Source organism: Leptonychotes weddellii, chromosome 3 (genome assembly GCF_054177405.1).
Source record: "Leptonychotes weddellii isolate Sample4059 chromosome 3, ASM5417740v2, whole genome shotgun sequence".
Classification (NCBI taxonomy): Eukaryota; Metazoa; Chordata; class Mammalia; order Carnivora; family Phocidae; genus Leptonychotes; species Leptonychotes weddellii.
In genome coordinates this window covers 26,376,268-26,390,916 of record NC_138371.1, presented here as the reverse complement: position 1 = coordinate 26,390,916, position 14,649 = coordinate 26,376,268, and the positions used below count along the sequence as shown (strand labels likewise).

General features: G+C 40.0%; 1 protein-coding gene across 5 annotated transcripts in view; it reads left to right on the top strand.

Moving 5' to 3' along the window:
* FASTKD2 (FAST kinase domains 2) overlaps positions 1–14,649 on the top strand; it is a 38,817-nt gene that overhangs the window by 6,977 nt on the left and 17,191 nt on the right. For 2 of the 5 annotated variants that reach the window (XM_081813769.1, XM_081813768.1), the window contains exons 7-12: positions 907–1,079; positions 5,154–5,314; positions 6,306–6,512; positions 6,935–7,016; positions 8,389–8,503; positions 9,508–9,657. In XM_081813769.1, the coding sequence (XP_081669895.1) occupies positions 907–1,079; positions 5,154–5,314; positions 6,306–6,512; positions 6,935–7,016; positions 8,389–8,503; positions 9,508–9,627 (858 nt within the window). In that variant the 3' untranslated portion in view covers positions 9,628–9,657. Of the gene's footprint in view, positions 1–906; positions 1,080–5,153; positions 5,315–6,305; positions 6,513–6,934; positions 7,017–8,388; positions 8,504–9,507; positions 9,704–14,649 lie in introns of those variants that run through there. The other 3 variants (XM_081813767.1, XM_081813770.1, XM_081813771.1) reach the window with 2 other exon arrangements.

Sequence of the window (14,649 nt, the reverse complement as noted above, 5' to 3'; positions counted from 1 at the left end):
TTGTTCTTCTATTTGTTTTTTTAAAAGATAGTGTGGTACTTTGGATAATTAGGATTATTTCTGTCTTTCTGTTTTTCTTTTTTAGACTTAGAATAGTAAAAACAGGTGATGTGACAGGCTTATGCGTTCTGAAGAATAAAATGCCATTACTTAATTCTTATGTCTGTCTTCTATTTATGGAAGGTTGTTTTGTTTCTTCCAGAACAAGAACCTTTAAATTTGGGGGCTATATTAGTAATAGAAACATCTAATGAAGCAGCTGGTAAAAACTTCTTTTTGTAATGAAGCAGCAGTAATTGTGTTCAGTCACTAGGTTCACTTTACTTTGGAGAGTAAGGTGCATATTGAGTTTGCCATGGAAATTGGTTTTGGAAAGAGAAATACTAATAGAAGTTCCAAGAGGGAAATGAGAAGTGAACTGGAAATTTTAATTTAATCACAGTATATTTCATCTCTGTTCTCATTTGTACAACTCAATATTGAATATAGAAATTTTTGAGTTACCTCTTAGATGTTTTGAATGTAGAAAGTGTCTAGGTTTGGAAGAGGGAATAGTTCAAAATTGAGTTGGTCATTTTGAAAAACCTCAGAAAAGGTATATTTAAGGTAGTTTTTAGGTCTGATGTATGAAAAGCATGTAAGAAAGGATTTATTTTTAAATGAAATGGAAGTATGGAAACCATTGTATGCTCTGGTTCTCAGTTTATAAAAAGAGGTTGTTTATTAACATCTGATTCAGGAATTGCTGGAACAGATTTTGTGAGGAAGAGAGAATTGTTTCTTTTTAGGGAATATTCTCTTCATCTGGACAGTTCTATTGCTCTTTTAATTTTTTGAGATCTAAAAAAATTACTGGTAGCATTCTATAATTGAAAAGTTTTCCCTCAATTCACTCTTTTTTTAAAGGTTCTCTTTCTCCTCATTTTATTTGAAAACCTTGGCTTTCGACATACTGATTTGATGGACTTGTTCATGAAGAAAGTGATAGCTGATCCTGCCTCTCTAAACATGAAAAGCATTATCTGTATTCTTCATGTGTATTCTTCTCTCAATCACTTCTACAAATGCCAAACCACAGAGTATGTACTTGTTTTTTTTTTTAATTTTTTTATTGTCACATAACATACTTCAAGAAAAGGTTACATATTATCATAAGCTTAATGCATTATTACAGTGAACACATCCATGGCCGTCATCTATATCAAGAAATAAGGTGTAGTATTCTTTATTTGTGAAGTTATTTTTGTTGGGGTTTTTTGTCTTGCTTGTTTCTTTGTTCTTTATGATGTTATTTGTTAATTCAGCATAGGAGTCTTCATTTCAAACTCTCCTAGCTTATTCCCTCAGCTCCTGAGTTCATAGTTCAGTTTTGACCCTGCCTATTCATTTGGTCCCAAATTACTGCTTTCTATAATTGTCATTTTTAACCACAACCATGCATTTCTACTATTAAGTAAGCAGTTCCTCAGACATTCTGGGCTCTTTCATACCTCTGCTTTCCACCCAGAATGTCTTTTCTCCCTCTCTAGATCAGTTTGAGTTCACTAAAAACAAAAATGTATATAAAATGTCATTTTTTTAGAAGCACAGACTCTGGAGACATAGTGCTTAGGTTTGAATCCCAGCCCTGCCATTCATCAGCTCCTTAACTTTTGGCAAGTTGCTAATCTGTGCTTCAGTTTCTTCATCTGTTAAAACGGGGAGAAGAAATAAGAGTTATTCCTAATCACATTGAGTCTTTCAGGGATTAAATGGGTTAAGCTGTGTAAAAGAATTACAGTGTAGTCACAGGGTGGCAGGAACAAACTAGGCCAGTTCTGAGAGTCTCAGTGGCAAGAGTCACAGACCATCTCTTTGCCATCAGGTGAGTGACTTGACTTCAGCTGCTTTCTGTCCTTGTGGTTTCCCTCAGGATTCAGATTTCCAGAAGAGGAGATCCGATTGAGTTTGGGTCACACGCCCTCCCTTTGGAGCACGTAACCCAAGAAGTGGTGCTGGGCCTGCCGAACAGCAGCTGCCTGTCGTAGCCTCCACTGTACTGAAAAACTCTGTTCGTGCTGTGTTTCCCGTGCCTCCCTGGCTTGTCCATCAGAGCCCCAGTGCTTGTCACATCTTCTATGAATCTCTGGTCGAGCCTTGACACAGAGCTATAATTATATGTCCGTAAGCCTGTGTCTGCTTCTCAGTTGGAAAGCTCTCCAGAGTCAGACCCAGCTTCTTGTTATTCTGAACTTAGCACAAGACCTGGCACAGAATAGGCATCTAATGAAGGTGTACGAATATCCCCCAAATTCCGTCTTCCTCTGCTCCCCTGGATTGGTTTTCTTCTGAGGCTGTCTCTCATGTACCTCCAGCACTTTCTTGACAAACACTGTCAAGCTGAGTGGTAATTTTTTTTTTTTTTTTTTAAGATTTTTTTTTTATTTATTTGCGAGAGAGAGAATGAGAGACAGAGAGCATGAGAGGGAGGAGGGTCAAAGGGAGAAGCAGACTCCCTGCTGAGCAGGGAGCCTGATGTGGGACTCGATCCCGGGACTCCAGGATCATGACCTGAGCCGAAGGCAGTCGCTTAACCAACTGAGCCACCCAGGTGCCCAAGCTGAGTGGTAATTGAAACTCCAGAAACAGCTGCACGGATTCCATGGTATTAGGAGAACAAACACTGGGTGGTTAGGGAGTTTTTCAGCTCATTGTGGGCATCCCAAGAGACAACTTGGTCCACATTGTTACATCGTGTTCCCTGTTCTTCCAGTCTACTTAAGGAGGCAAGTCTTGGACTTCCAGAGGAAGGCAATAAATGGAGGTACCAAATGAACGCTTTAGGGAAGACAGAGAAAGGATGATGGTGTCTTCGGCTGCAGTGGCAGATTTATAGAAGCAGGCTAACTCAGAGCATTTGGGAAGTTGATTAGCAGAGAGTGGTAGAAAATTTGGCTTAGCACATTGTATATCCACATGTGGTACATTAATCATTTTATTTATGTGGTGGCTTCTAGGGGAGAGGGTGTATTAAATCCAGAGTATGTTCCGGGGTTTGGAACCCAAGAAAGAAAACATTTAGCATTTCAACTTTCATTTCAGTCCCCTGGTTTCTTCTTGATCTGTACTTACCACCCCCTAGATAATCCCAGATTTGCATCTCTGGTGCTCAGTGTGCTCCTGAACTCGAGAATATCTGTGGGTTGCTTGTGGTCACCATAGATCTTCTTCCTCTTCTTCCTCCTCTTTTCCTGCTTCTTCTCTTCCCTCTCCTCCTCCTTCATCAGTTATTTACTAAAAACTATGTGAAATGATTTTTTAAACCACCTTATTGAGGTATGATTAACATGTAAAAAGCTGTACGTGTTTAATGTACACAACTTGGTGTGCATAATTATTCTTGATTCATCTTTTTCTACTAACATTCTCTTCTTTATGTCTTCCTCATCTAAATTTGTTTGTTTATTTAGCCAGAAAACCTATACCAAGCACTTGGGTACTCAGGACAAAGATGAGTAAGACACAATCCTTTTTTTTTTTTTTTTTTAAAGATTTTATTATTAAGTAATCTCTACACCCAACATGGAGCTTGAACTCACCACCCTGAGATCAAGAGTCACATGCCACACCAACCAAGCCAGCCAGGCACCCCACGACACAATCCTTTTTGCCAGGATTCTCTGTAATGGGTAAGGTAGACACATAGAGTTTGGCAATTAAAGACAGCTTGAAAATTGGAGTGATAGATTTTATGCAGAACTTATGGCAGTAGAGGAAGGATGCACCAGAACTCTAGCCTGGTGACATGGAGCTTCAGGATGAATGCCAAGCGGTGCTGCCTGGAGGAGGTGGTACCTAAGCAGATCTTCAAAGGTGGGGAGATAGGAGGTAACCATAGGAAGATAAGCAGGAAAGAAGATTCTGAGCAGAAGGGACACCATGTTCAAGTCAGGGAGGAAAGAAAGAGCAGAGCATCGCAGGGAAGGACACGAAGTTGGGTGTTACTAAAGCAGGAGGTACAGGAGTGGGATGAGATCGAATAGGTGATTACCACCCAGGCTCCAAATGTGATCGTCTGCAGCCCACCCTTTCTGGCCTCACTGCTGTTTCCCACCCCATAGTAACTCCCGCAGTCCTGCTTAGCCTGCCACATCCTCCCACTCCCTCCCTCAGCCATCTGCTGCTGCCCGTGGGACCTCCCAGCTGATCTGAGGCCTTTTCCTGGACAGCCTCATTGTGTGTAAAGGCTCGCTCCAGGGCAGGCTTGCCTTCGCCGGAAGAAGCCGAGCTCTGTGCCTTCGCCTCACCAGCAAGCAGATAGTGTGCCCTTGCAGGCCTCCGTTTCTTTGCTCGGTTCCACATGATCTTCCCTTTTCTCATCGTTTCCACTTCCTGAAATTCTCCTTATACCCAAAGCTGCTCTCTCTACTTCCTTTCCTGTGCGCTATCACCATACTTGGCGTGTCATTCATTTTTTTCTTACAGAACGATAGATAGCTTATGTCCTAAGCCTGACCTGGGTTCAGAACCTGTCTGTGCCATTTATTACCATGTCACCCTGGGCAAGGGGCCCCACCTGAATTGATCTTTGCTCTCTTCATCCATGCTTAACTGCTTTGTCATACTGTAGAACATTAGTTCTGCGTGGTAGGATTAGGCTTGCAGTTCTTTTAACTCAGAATATTGATAGCTAGAGAATTTGAATTGGTTGTGAAACTGTGGTGGTGTTCCAGACCTTACAGACACACTCATGGTAAAAATGCAGGAGAATAGTTAAAGGGCTCTGGAGCCTGACAACTTGAATTCCAACACTGTCTCTGCTACTTCCTGGCTGTTTGTTCTTAGACAAGTTCCTCAACCTCTCTGAACCTGTTCACTCATCTTTATTATGAGAAGAAGAAGAATACCTGCTCCATAAAGTTTTAATAGAATTAAATGAGTCACAGCCTATGAAATACTTACTCTGCACAAGACATGTAGCAGTAGCTAACTACCATTTATTGAGAATATGTATTTATTTTGAGATAGCCACCTGACCTGAAAGACATAATGCCAGTCTGATTTTCTTACTTCTTTTCTTTGGACTCCTTTGGTTCTCTGGCACCCTACTCTCCCTACCATGACCTTGTCTTCTATTTATATTTGAAAGCTGACTTTTCTTTGTTCCCCTGAAGGTTCCAAGAAGTTATGGCTACTTCTCTGACTGGTTATCTCCACCACATCTCTTCTGAAAATTTATTGAATGCTGTGTGTTCATTTTGCTTGATGAACCATTTTCCCATGGCCCTTATTAATCCACTTCTCCAAAAGGACGTCATCAATGAACTGATGTCAGGTATGGTGTCCGCATACAGTGGTGACCGATATAAGGCAGTCCCACTAGCTAGCTACTTTGTGATTCTGAATGGGGTCATCGTTAGAGCAGAGTTGGTTAAAACATGTGGAGCAGATGCTACTGAGGAAAGGACCCAAAATGGTGAAGTCAGAGGTCAGTGCTTCAAACCGGCAAACCTATGCAGCCTCCTTTAGTAACAGACTCTTAACGTACAGAAAGCAAGGATCAGAAACACATCGCCATTGTTCCTTTTATTTATACCATCTGCACCTGTGTGAAGGCTGCATGTTCACGGTGTTCTTTACGCCTTGATCAGAGGTGTTTGTACTTCCTAATCCTTAATATCGCCTTTGGAGCTGAGTTCAGTCAGCTTTTGCAGCCTGAATCACTTTGTCACTCCTGGCCCATAATGAGGACACAGGCTCTTAGATCAAGCAGTCAAATAGTTCCCAAAGTAGTGAACTTATTTACTCTTGGAATGAAATTAATTGTTGACTTTGGTCTTTAATGTTAAATAAAGAAAAGCAATATCCGGCTAGATGTACAAAATTCAATAATGTGTCTGAGAATAGAGAAGTTTAAATTCTTTTAAAAACAGTGTTGGGAAATTCCAAAGTCAAATTGTGAAGAGGGAGCAGCACGTGCTGATTTTTTTTAAGTGGTGACAGTGGGGGAAACAGCCTTAAACCCAGGAAACATGGATTTGAGTCCCAACTTGGCCTTTGGTAAATCATGAGGCATTTGAACCTTCCTGGGCATTGCTCATCATTCAGTGAAGAGTTTAGACGAAATCACCCAGAAAGATCTTTTAAACTTTCAAGCATAATCAAATACCGGGCACCGATGTAGGCACTGTGGGAACTAGGGAGACCCAGAGAGATTCCTCCTGAGAAGAAACAGATCATTAGAAATATAGGTACATTAATACAATGTCTTAAGCGTGGCATTAATATTTCTTCTTAACTGTATAGTTTTTTCCTCCTTTTTTTAGGTGACGAGAGGAATGCTCACAAGCTTCGTATTTTGGCTGCTTGCCTAAAACTGGATATTTCTTGTCACAACGTGGTAGATTTGGCCCCACCACCGCTGCCGTCCACAGCATTGTATCCAAACGTGAAGGTGGCAGATGCGCTAAGTAGCCTTCTGGGAGAAGGATACTTCTCAAAAAACAGACAGTTGCCGCACAATTACCATATCGGTATGGGGCTTTCTTTGGTTTTCCTCTATTGTATTTTATTTATTTTCCTTTATTTCCGGCGAAGATGAGGAGTTTTCCACGGCAGGTTGGTGGAGCGTTGGCTCCGGAGCTGGACTGCCGGTTCGGAGTCTTGCTTTGTGTGTGCTAGTGCTCTGTTCGTGAGGCGCTCACTCCGTCCCCTCGCTCTGTCCCCTTGCTCCGTCCCCTCGCCCGTAAAGTGGCAGTAGATGGAGTGCCCGCCTCATCGGGCTCCTGTGGTGAATAAATGAGGTGATGCGTATAAACCCCAGACTGGAGTCTGGCACATGGTGCGCTCATCATATGTTGCCTCTGATGCCATTATCATTATTGGTAGGGTTAGTACACATTTGGAAACAGTATCACTTTGAGCAGTGTTTGAAAAATTAATTCTTTTCTTTCAGATTTTGAAGTAAGAATGGATATTAACAGGAGTCAAGTGCTTCCATTTTCCGACGTGGTAACTTCCGCTGCAGATACTCAAAGGTTGTTGATGTATATTCATTTGCTGAGCTTTCTGAATTTAATTCTCAAAGACTTCATATTAAGTAGCAGTAACAATACTAAGACCTATTTGTGCAGAGCTTGTGATATACCAAGAGACTTATCATCCATTAATCTACTGCTTAGGTGTAAATACAGACATTCCTTAAAGACAGTGGACTGCAGTTGAGCCATGTAATGAAATAGGCAGTTTTTACAAATTAGGTTTTAAAGCTGAGTACTACAATAGAACAATGTTAACATAATTGAAATTATCCGTGCAGATGCTTCAGGTCGTGTTGCACACACCCTGTGTTCAGTCAGTCTTTGTGGAAAGGCCCTGCAGGGCAAAGATGAGTCAGACATGGGTTGTGACCCCAAGGAACTTCTGTCCCCATTGCTTCATAGGACATGCACATAATTACAGTAGAGAACAGAAATCTGTAGGGCTTCACGCTCTGTCTGCTCATGCCTTTCCATTCTCCAACTCTGTAAACTTTACCCCTTTCTGAATCTATCTAGCGTGTTCCTCGGCCATGTTTTTCACTGTGACCTTCCCTATACACATTACCCATCTCCTCTGAAAGAAAGGCTTTCTCTTTGACCTCTGTGAAAGATAATTTTTCATTTTCAGGTGCTCCACTGTTTGGGCCTCATAATATAGCAACTCTCAGCCTAAAGTACTGAGGAGAAGTAAGGAATATGAGCATTCCTTTAAAAAACAAAATTTCTCTTATGTTATCTCAGATAACAGCCAAAGTATAACAGAAGACAGTAAGGATACAAAGGTCTTGTTTTTCCCCCAAACAACTTAATCTTTCCAAAAGGCCAAGAACAATGAAAAAACAAATTACACCTTCCATGTTTTGTTACACATACAGATTTTATCTTTTTAACAGTCTGGCCTTTCTCGTAGTGTTTTCTTCTTTGTATTTGCTCTCTCCGTTCTGGTTTTTAAATGCTTCTCTCTCTGGGAGACAATATGTACAAGAGCATTTGTCATCTGGTTTATCTACATCAATACTTCTAGTAGCATAAATAATTATACTTAGATCAGAGATTAACACTGCACAGGAAGGCCTTAAAATGCTTTCCTATCTGGATATTTTCCTCATCAAGAATATAGCCATCCTTAAAGATGGTTGAGGGCTAATCATGTAAAACATTATTATAAGCTTTTGGTGTCTGTAGCCTTCATATACTGGAGTATTTGCAGAGGCCAAGTAACAACGTGGAAGACAGGGCAGGAGGGAATGGTGACAACTGTGGTCAGCAGAGAACTCGACTTTAAAATCTCCAAAGAACAGGAGTGCAGCACGATTGTAGTAGTAATCTCATTAGTAATGGGTCTTCTTTTGTGCATTTTCATTTTCAGAGTAGCTGTACTGTGTGTTCCTAGATCTACTTACTGTTTGGATTTAGCCCACCCCAGAGGATTCCTTGCTATGAAAATGCGACATTTGAAAGTAATGGGTTTTCACGTAATCTTGGTAAGAAAAAAATGCAAACGAAATACTTTTCAGTTACTGATATCCATTCTGCCGGGGGTGTTGTGGTTGAGCTTGGTTACGAGGACTCTAGAGGAATCGTCAGCAGTGTTGGACTAAGTACCTTAGTTATTTTTTCTTTGGAAAAGAAAATTTCTGTTCATGATGTGGTTTCTAGTCAGCTGATAACTATTATTTACCAGGAGTTTTATAAGTGCTACGTTTGGTCAATTTTATTCCTTTTTGTTAAGAGGAGAAATGTAAATAATTAGTTTTCTTATTTAATTTAAGACCCATGACATGATACTCAATTTCCAGAGTTTCTTGAACAAGGGAAGAAAAGATGTGAATTAAAGCTTTGTTTTCATGGGTTGATGTGAGGCTGTTGTAGGATGTTTGTCGCCGGGAAAAGCTGGATGGGCATGAGAGGAGAGTTCTTCTTCCCTCTCACACCTCATTTTCATTCCAAGCTCCACAACTTTGCTTGGCTAGCCTCTCCAGATGGCTCTGTATGGAGCAACAACCTTATGAATGAACTTATATATATTAATGTTGGGATCTCTCTAAATACCACTCATTTGGTCCTGCACATAATGTGAAGTGTGAACATTCTCATCTTCATTATGGTACTTTTTGTATCCAAATACGGATTACGTGCAGATAACTGAGGTTGAGATGGCACGTTTCTCTTAATGGGCTACTATTTACTATTTTTTCCCCCCATAATGGATATTATATGAATTCTCGGGAAGATTATCCCAAGAAGGGAGTTTTTGCACACTTTAGAGGGCCTTTAAAGTTTTTAGAATTTTCACTGGTAGAGCTTTCTTCAGCCCTAGCACATAGTCTTACTAAACCTTTAAAATATGAGTAATTATAAGATAACACTTGTTTTTAAAAGCCAGTTGGCTTGATGTTACTTTGATATGCTTGGATCTTGAAACTAGTTTTTATTTTACTGTCATCGTCTTCTTGCAAACTGATGATTTTCCCCCTTCTTTGGTAAGGTCCGTAATTGGGAGGTGGAAAGGCTGGAGATGCAGGATGTAGTCACACTTTTGAAGACCAAACTCTACTCAGCTGAAGCCTTTCTTACTGCTGATGTAAATCTGCAAAGCACGTGTTAAAGTCAAAGTGGACTTTTTGTATTAGCAGACGTAAGTTTGTAAAAGAACTTTAATAAAGACTACAATTCAGTTGTCAGTGGCATTCACCTTACTGCTCACCATAACAGAAAGTGTCACTTCAGTTCACTGTTAAAATTAATTTTAAGAGTGGAAGAAATGTTGTTTTTGGCATTTTAGAAGGTGGCTCCAGAAGGGTCACTTTCCCAACCATACCTATTCCCTCCAGGGCCCAGATATTTGACAGATTTCGTGGGCTGTAGGTTTTACTTTTGCTCGTTAGCTTTGATGCATTGAACACTGGTTCCTTAGTTGGGATGGGCTGCGGCTGAGGTGGCTTGGGCAGTCCTTGTGTTCGAAATCTGCGCATCTGCGCATCTGCACTCTCTCGGTAAGCTGTCCTGGGACTCAGGCATTGACCACATTTTTCAGTTTGACCACATGGTAGCTGGGTGCTCGAATTGCAGCGTGTGTGAGAAACAACGAAATAGCATGGGCGGGATGGCTGCAGATGGGGCGTCTGCGTTCGTAACAGGCATTTGAGGTGGGAGTGGTTCGTGGGTCCCATGGAAAGATGCAGAGATGGCAAGGAGTCCAAATTTATTAAACCTGGTAGGCTGTGGGTTGCTCACGTCACTTTTGCCATTGCTGAGATCCTTCCTTCCCCTTCCTTTCCCTCTCTCCCCCCACCATTTCATGAAGTCATTTAGATTAAATATATAGCTGAACTATGTTGTGAGTCAGACCTGAGCACTGCTTTTCAGTTACGTTTGTTCATTCTTTTGTTGAAATATTTGTTCAAATCTGCAGTATAGCTGTCTACCTAGTGTTTGACTCATGTGGACACAGAGACTTTCGCTATGAATCCTGATGCCATGTTAAGTTGGAATGGTTTTACCTCCGTGCAAGAGACTGGGTGTTTATGTCGCCCCCTCTGAATTCCTATGTTGAAACCTAACCCCCAATGTGATGGTATTTGAGGTAGAGCATTGAGGGGTGGTTAGTCCACGAAGGTGGAGCCCTCGTGAACTGTATTAGTACTCTTACAAAAGAGACCCCAGACAGCTCCCTTGTTGCTTCTGCTATGTGAGGGCACGGTGAGGAGATGACCCTCTGTGAGCAGGGAAGAGGCCCCCACTAGACGCTGAGTCCACCAGAGCCTTGATCTTGGACTTGCCAGCCTCCAGAACTGCGAGAAATAAATTGTTGTTGATAAGCCACCGAGTTGATGGCATTCTGTTAACATCAGCCCAGATGAACTAAGGTACACCAAATACACAGACCTGCAATTTCTGGACATCTTGCTCTCTGCCAGACCCAGCTAAGTTCTCACACCTATGCTCTCTTTTCATTATCTTAACTCTTAGAGGTATAGCTCTATTAGGATCCTCTTGGGGGCTCTCATTTCCTTATCCCTAATATGAGGATAAATTATTTGCCACGACTATGCAGGTAATAGGGCAGGGCTGGAGTGTGAGCCTGAGCTGACTTGGGCTTAAGAGAGTTGAACCTTGGGGCGGCCATAAAAAAGCTCCAGCATAGGACTGCTCAACTGTCAGAGATTTTATTCACTTATCCGGCCTGCATTTAGGAAAGGTTAGGGCTGAAAGGAAATTTGGCAATCATTTAACCCACCTCCCTCCTTTTATGGTTGAGGAAGTTAGAGCTCAAAGAACTTGATTTTCATGAGTCTCAGCCCCGTCACTGATGCCCACATCATTCCATCCTCTACTGCCCTTTGGCTTGGGTCTCAGGAAATCTGGATTCTGGTTCCAGATTGGACAGCACTTAGCTTTGTGTCCTTGGCCCAACAATTTAACCCTTAGAAGCTTCAGAATGGGAGTTGAAAATACTTTATTAAAGAAACTAAAATTCATTCTTTAAATGTTATGTGTGTATCTATTGCTTCTAGTGGCTAATTATGGCTCATGTTCAAAGGACTGGATAATTTTATGAATACTTGTAACTACCTTTTGAGGAAGTAGTTTCTTTGCATTTGTACCGGTTGGCATGGCAGATTAAAAAGGCATTCCTCTTTTATACTAGTATTACCGGTTGGCATGGCAGATTAAAAAGACATTCCTCTTTTATACTAGTATTACTAGTATCGGCATTTTTTATTGGTTTGTAGTCTAAAACAGTCTTGTGAGACTCCACGTACAGCAAAGGGAAACAGTTTAATAATATATAAGTCTCAGGATAGAAAGATTTATTCCTCTAGGAGAATATTTATATATTCTCCTTTTCTGGTATTCATTCAACTGACTCAAAAAAAAACCCCAAAAAAACTCAAACCACACAGCCCCAGTTTGATTTCATAGACCCATTTCTCATTCAGTGAGAGAGGATCACTAGGGAGTTTATAAATCCAAATTATGACTACTCTTAATCAAGTCACAAAATATTTTATATCTTAGTACCACTGTCTCCACACTGTAGAAATGATGAAACTAACCTGTTTTACTGTATCAACCAACCAAAAGAGCGAATGTGAAAGGTAGAAGTTGATGTGTTTATATACACGGCTTGCTTCTGTGGTGATAAGTCAGCCATCTTGTGAGAGAAATTAGGTGTTTGGAAAAGACTTTAATTTCATTTATGCCTAATTCTGTGTTCTAAACTTTGAGTCTTGTTCGTGTTTGGAGCTGGGTTAAGATTTTTATTGTTATTTATTTTTTTAGCCTTGAACTTCTTTAAAATGTCTACATAGATTACAATTACGCCAAGTATATAAAAAGGTAAACATCAAGCTGAGGGGAAAAAATAGATGATATATTTTTGACAAATATCTGAAGAGCCCCTATAAATTGGTAAGAAACACTCACGTAACAAAAGAAAAATGAGCAAAGAACTGATCAACACAAAAAAATTTCAGTCTACTACTAATCAAAACCATGCACATCCAAAAAAATGAGTTATGTTTGCCTTTTAAATTAGCAGTTTTGTTTTTTCAAGAATTGCAGTACTGCTGAAGAAGGTGTGATGAGGTAGGTGCTTGCCGATGCAGCTGGTAGAATGTAAACACCTTTCTGGAACAGATTCTGTGGCTCCTCCCCTCCCCCTGTATTTAAAAAAAATTACTGTGTAATTGACAGTGAACTGCATATATTTAAAGTGTACAATTCGATACATTCTAACAGATTTTACATATAAAATATCCATGAAAATATCACCACAATCAAGATAATGAACATACCCACCACCCCTGAAAGTTTCCTCCCTCTTTGCCTTGCCCTTTGTTCCCTGGAAACCACTGGTCTGCTTTTTTATGGAATGTCCTTTGTATGCGTCCAGAGTCTTGGAAAGACTGATATCTATTGACATTGGCCAGTAATTAGGTTTTTAATGATCTTTGTGCCTATATGCGTACATAGTACACACTTGATAAATATTTGTATTACTCCTGCATTGTGTGTAAGGATTCTTATCACTCCATTGATATGGTATTTCACTGCATATGAGCCAGACATTGAAAATTATGTGTGTTCATCATCACTGGAATATATATTATTTTCTAAGCCCTTGCTACTCAGAGTGTGGTCCACAGACCAGCAGTGTCACCATCATCTGGGAGGTTGTTAGAAATACAGAATCTTGGGATCCATCTCAAGACCTGTTGAACCAGAATCTGTATTGTAACAATCCCAGGTGATTTATATGCTCATTAAAATTTGAGAAGCACTGTTCTAAGACATCATTTTATTATTTGTAAAATATCTGGATGTGCCATAATTTACTTGACATGGCGAAAACCCTACAGTTATATTAAACGGAAAAGCAAACACCAACTCCATATACTCGGATTCAAATTTTATTTTTTAAAAATGCAGCTTATATAATGCATGCATGTGCAGAAAAAGACAGGAAGGAAAGGGATAAAGATGGATATTTCTGAATAGAATTGTGATTTTTACCCATATTTTTCATATTTTCAAAAATGAATATGTATTACAAAGAAATCATTAGTTGATCTCAATTCATTCCTAACGTTTGATTCTCCAAACAGCATTGTAGTAATTAGTGATAACCACGAAGAGCTTACTTAGTGTATTCTCAGAATCATGGGGGATATGAAGAAGTTAAGACAGGGATCCTCTCAAGTTGCTTATGAGATAAGACGCCATTATTGTTTGTCAAAAGATAACCTGATGTGTGAAAAGGCTCAAAGCAGAGGGAAGAGGGATTCTGAGGGGAAAGGGTCACAGGGTTGGGTTTTCAGAGCTGGCTGTACAGAGAAGAATGAGTAAGATTTGGTAATATACAAAGGGAGGCCGTATATAATCTGAACATTTCTTGCAGGTTTTTTATGAGATGGACAATAATGGTGGTGGTATATGTGATAAATTCTGATCTAAATTTTAAAAGGGAAAGGAGCCAAGAGCATTATCCTCTGCTTAGAATGTTAACGTAGTAAATAAGTACTGTGAAATCTTGTTCTCTGTGATAATGTGGCTCACTACTCCATTCCAAGCCCGACCTTTTTTATGTCATGGTGCACATAGAAAATGAAGTGTTTTCATAGCACTAAGTTAAGGAGTATTTTGAGTGTTTATTTGGCGGTTAGTAGAACAAAATATTATATTTTCTTCATATGCTATAATAACGAAAATCAGTAAAACCCAAGTATTAGAGAAGATTTTAAATACTGATTTTGTGTAAAATTCCCAAACACATTTTTAAAGCACCTTAATGAGAAACTTGATCTTGCTTTCTAGACAGAACTGGTAAATATCAAGTTGCATGCTTGATACGGCTATATCCAATTCTCGATCAAGATATTTTAATAGGTCTTCGAATTCTTGGTAGTCACCATTGACAAGAAACTGTTTACATAAGTAGCTGATGAAACAGTTTTTTTTGTTTTTGTTTGTTTTTTTAAAATTTTATTATGTTAGTCATCATACATTACATCATTAGTTTTTGATGTAGTGTTCCATGAATCATTGTTTGCTTATAACACCCAGTGTTCCATGCAATATGTGCCCTCCTTAATACGCGTCACTGGGCTAACCCATCCCCCCACCC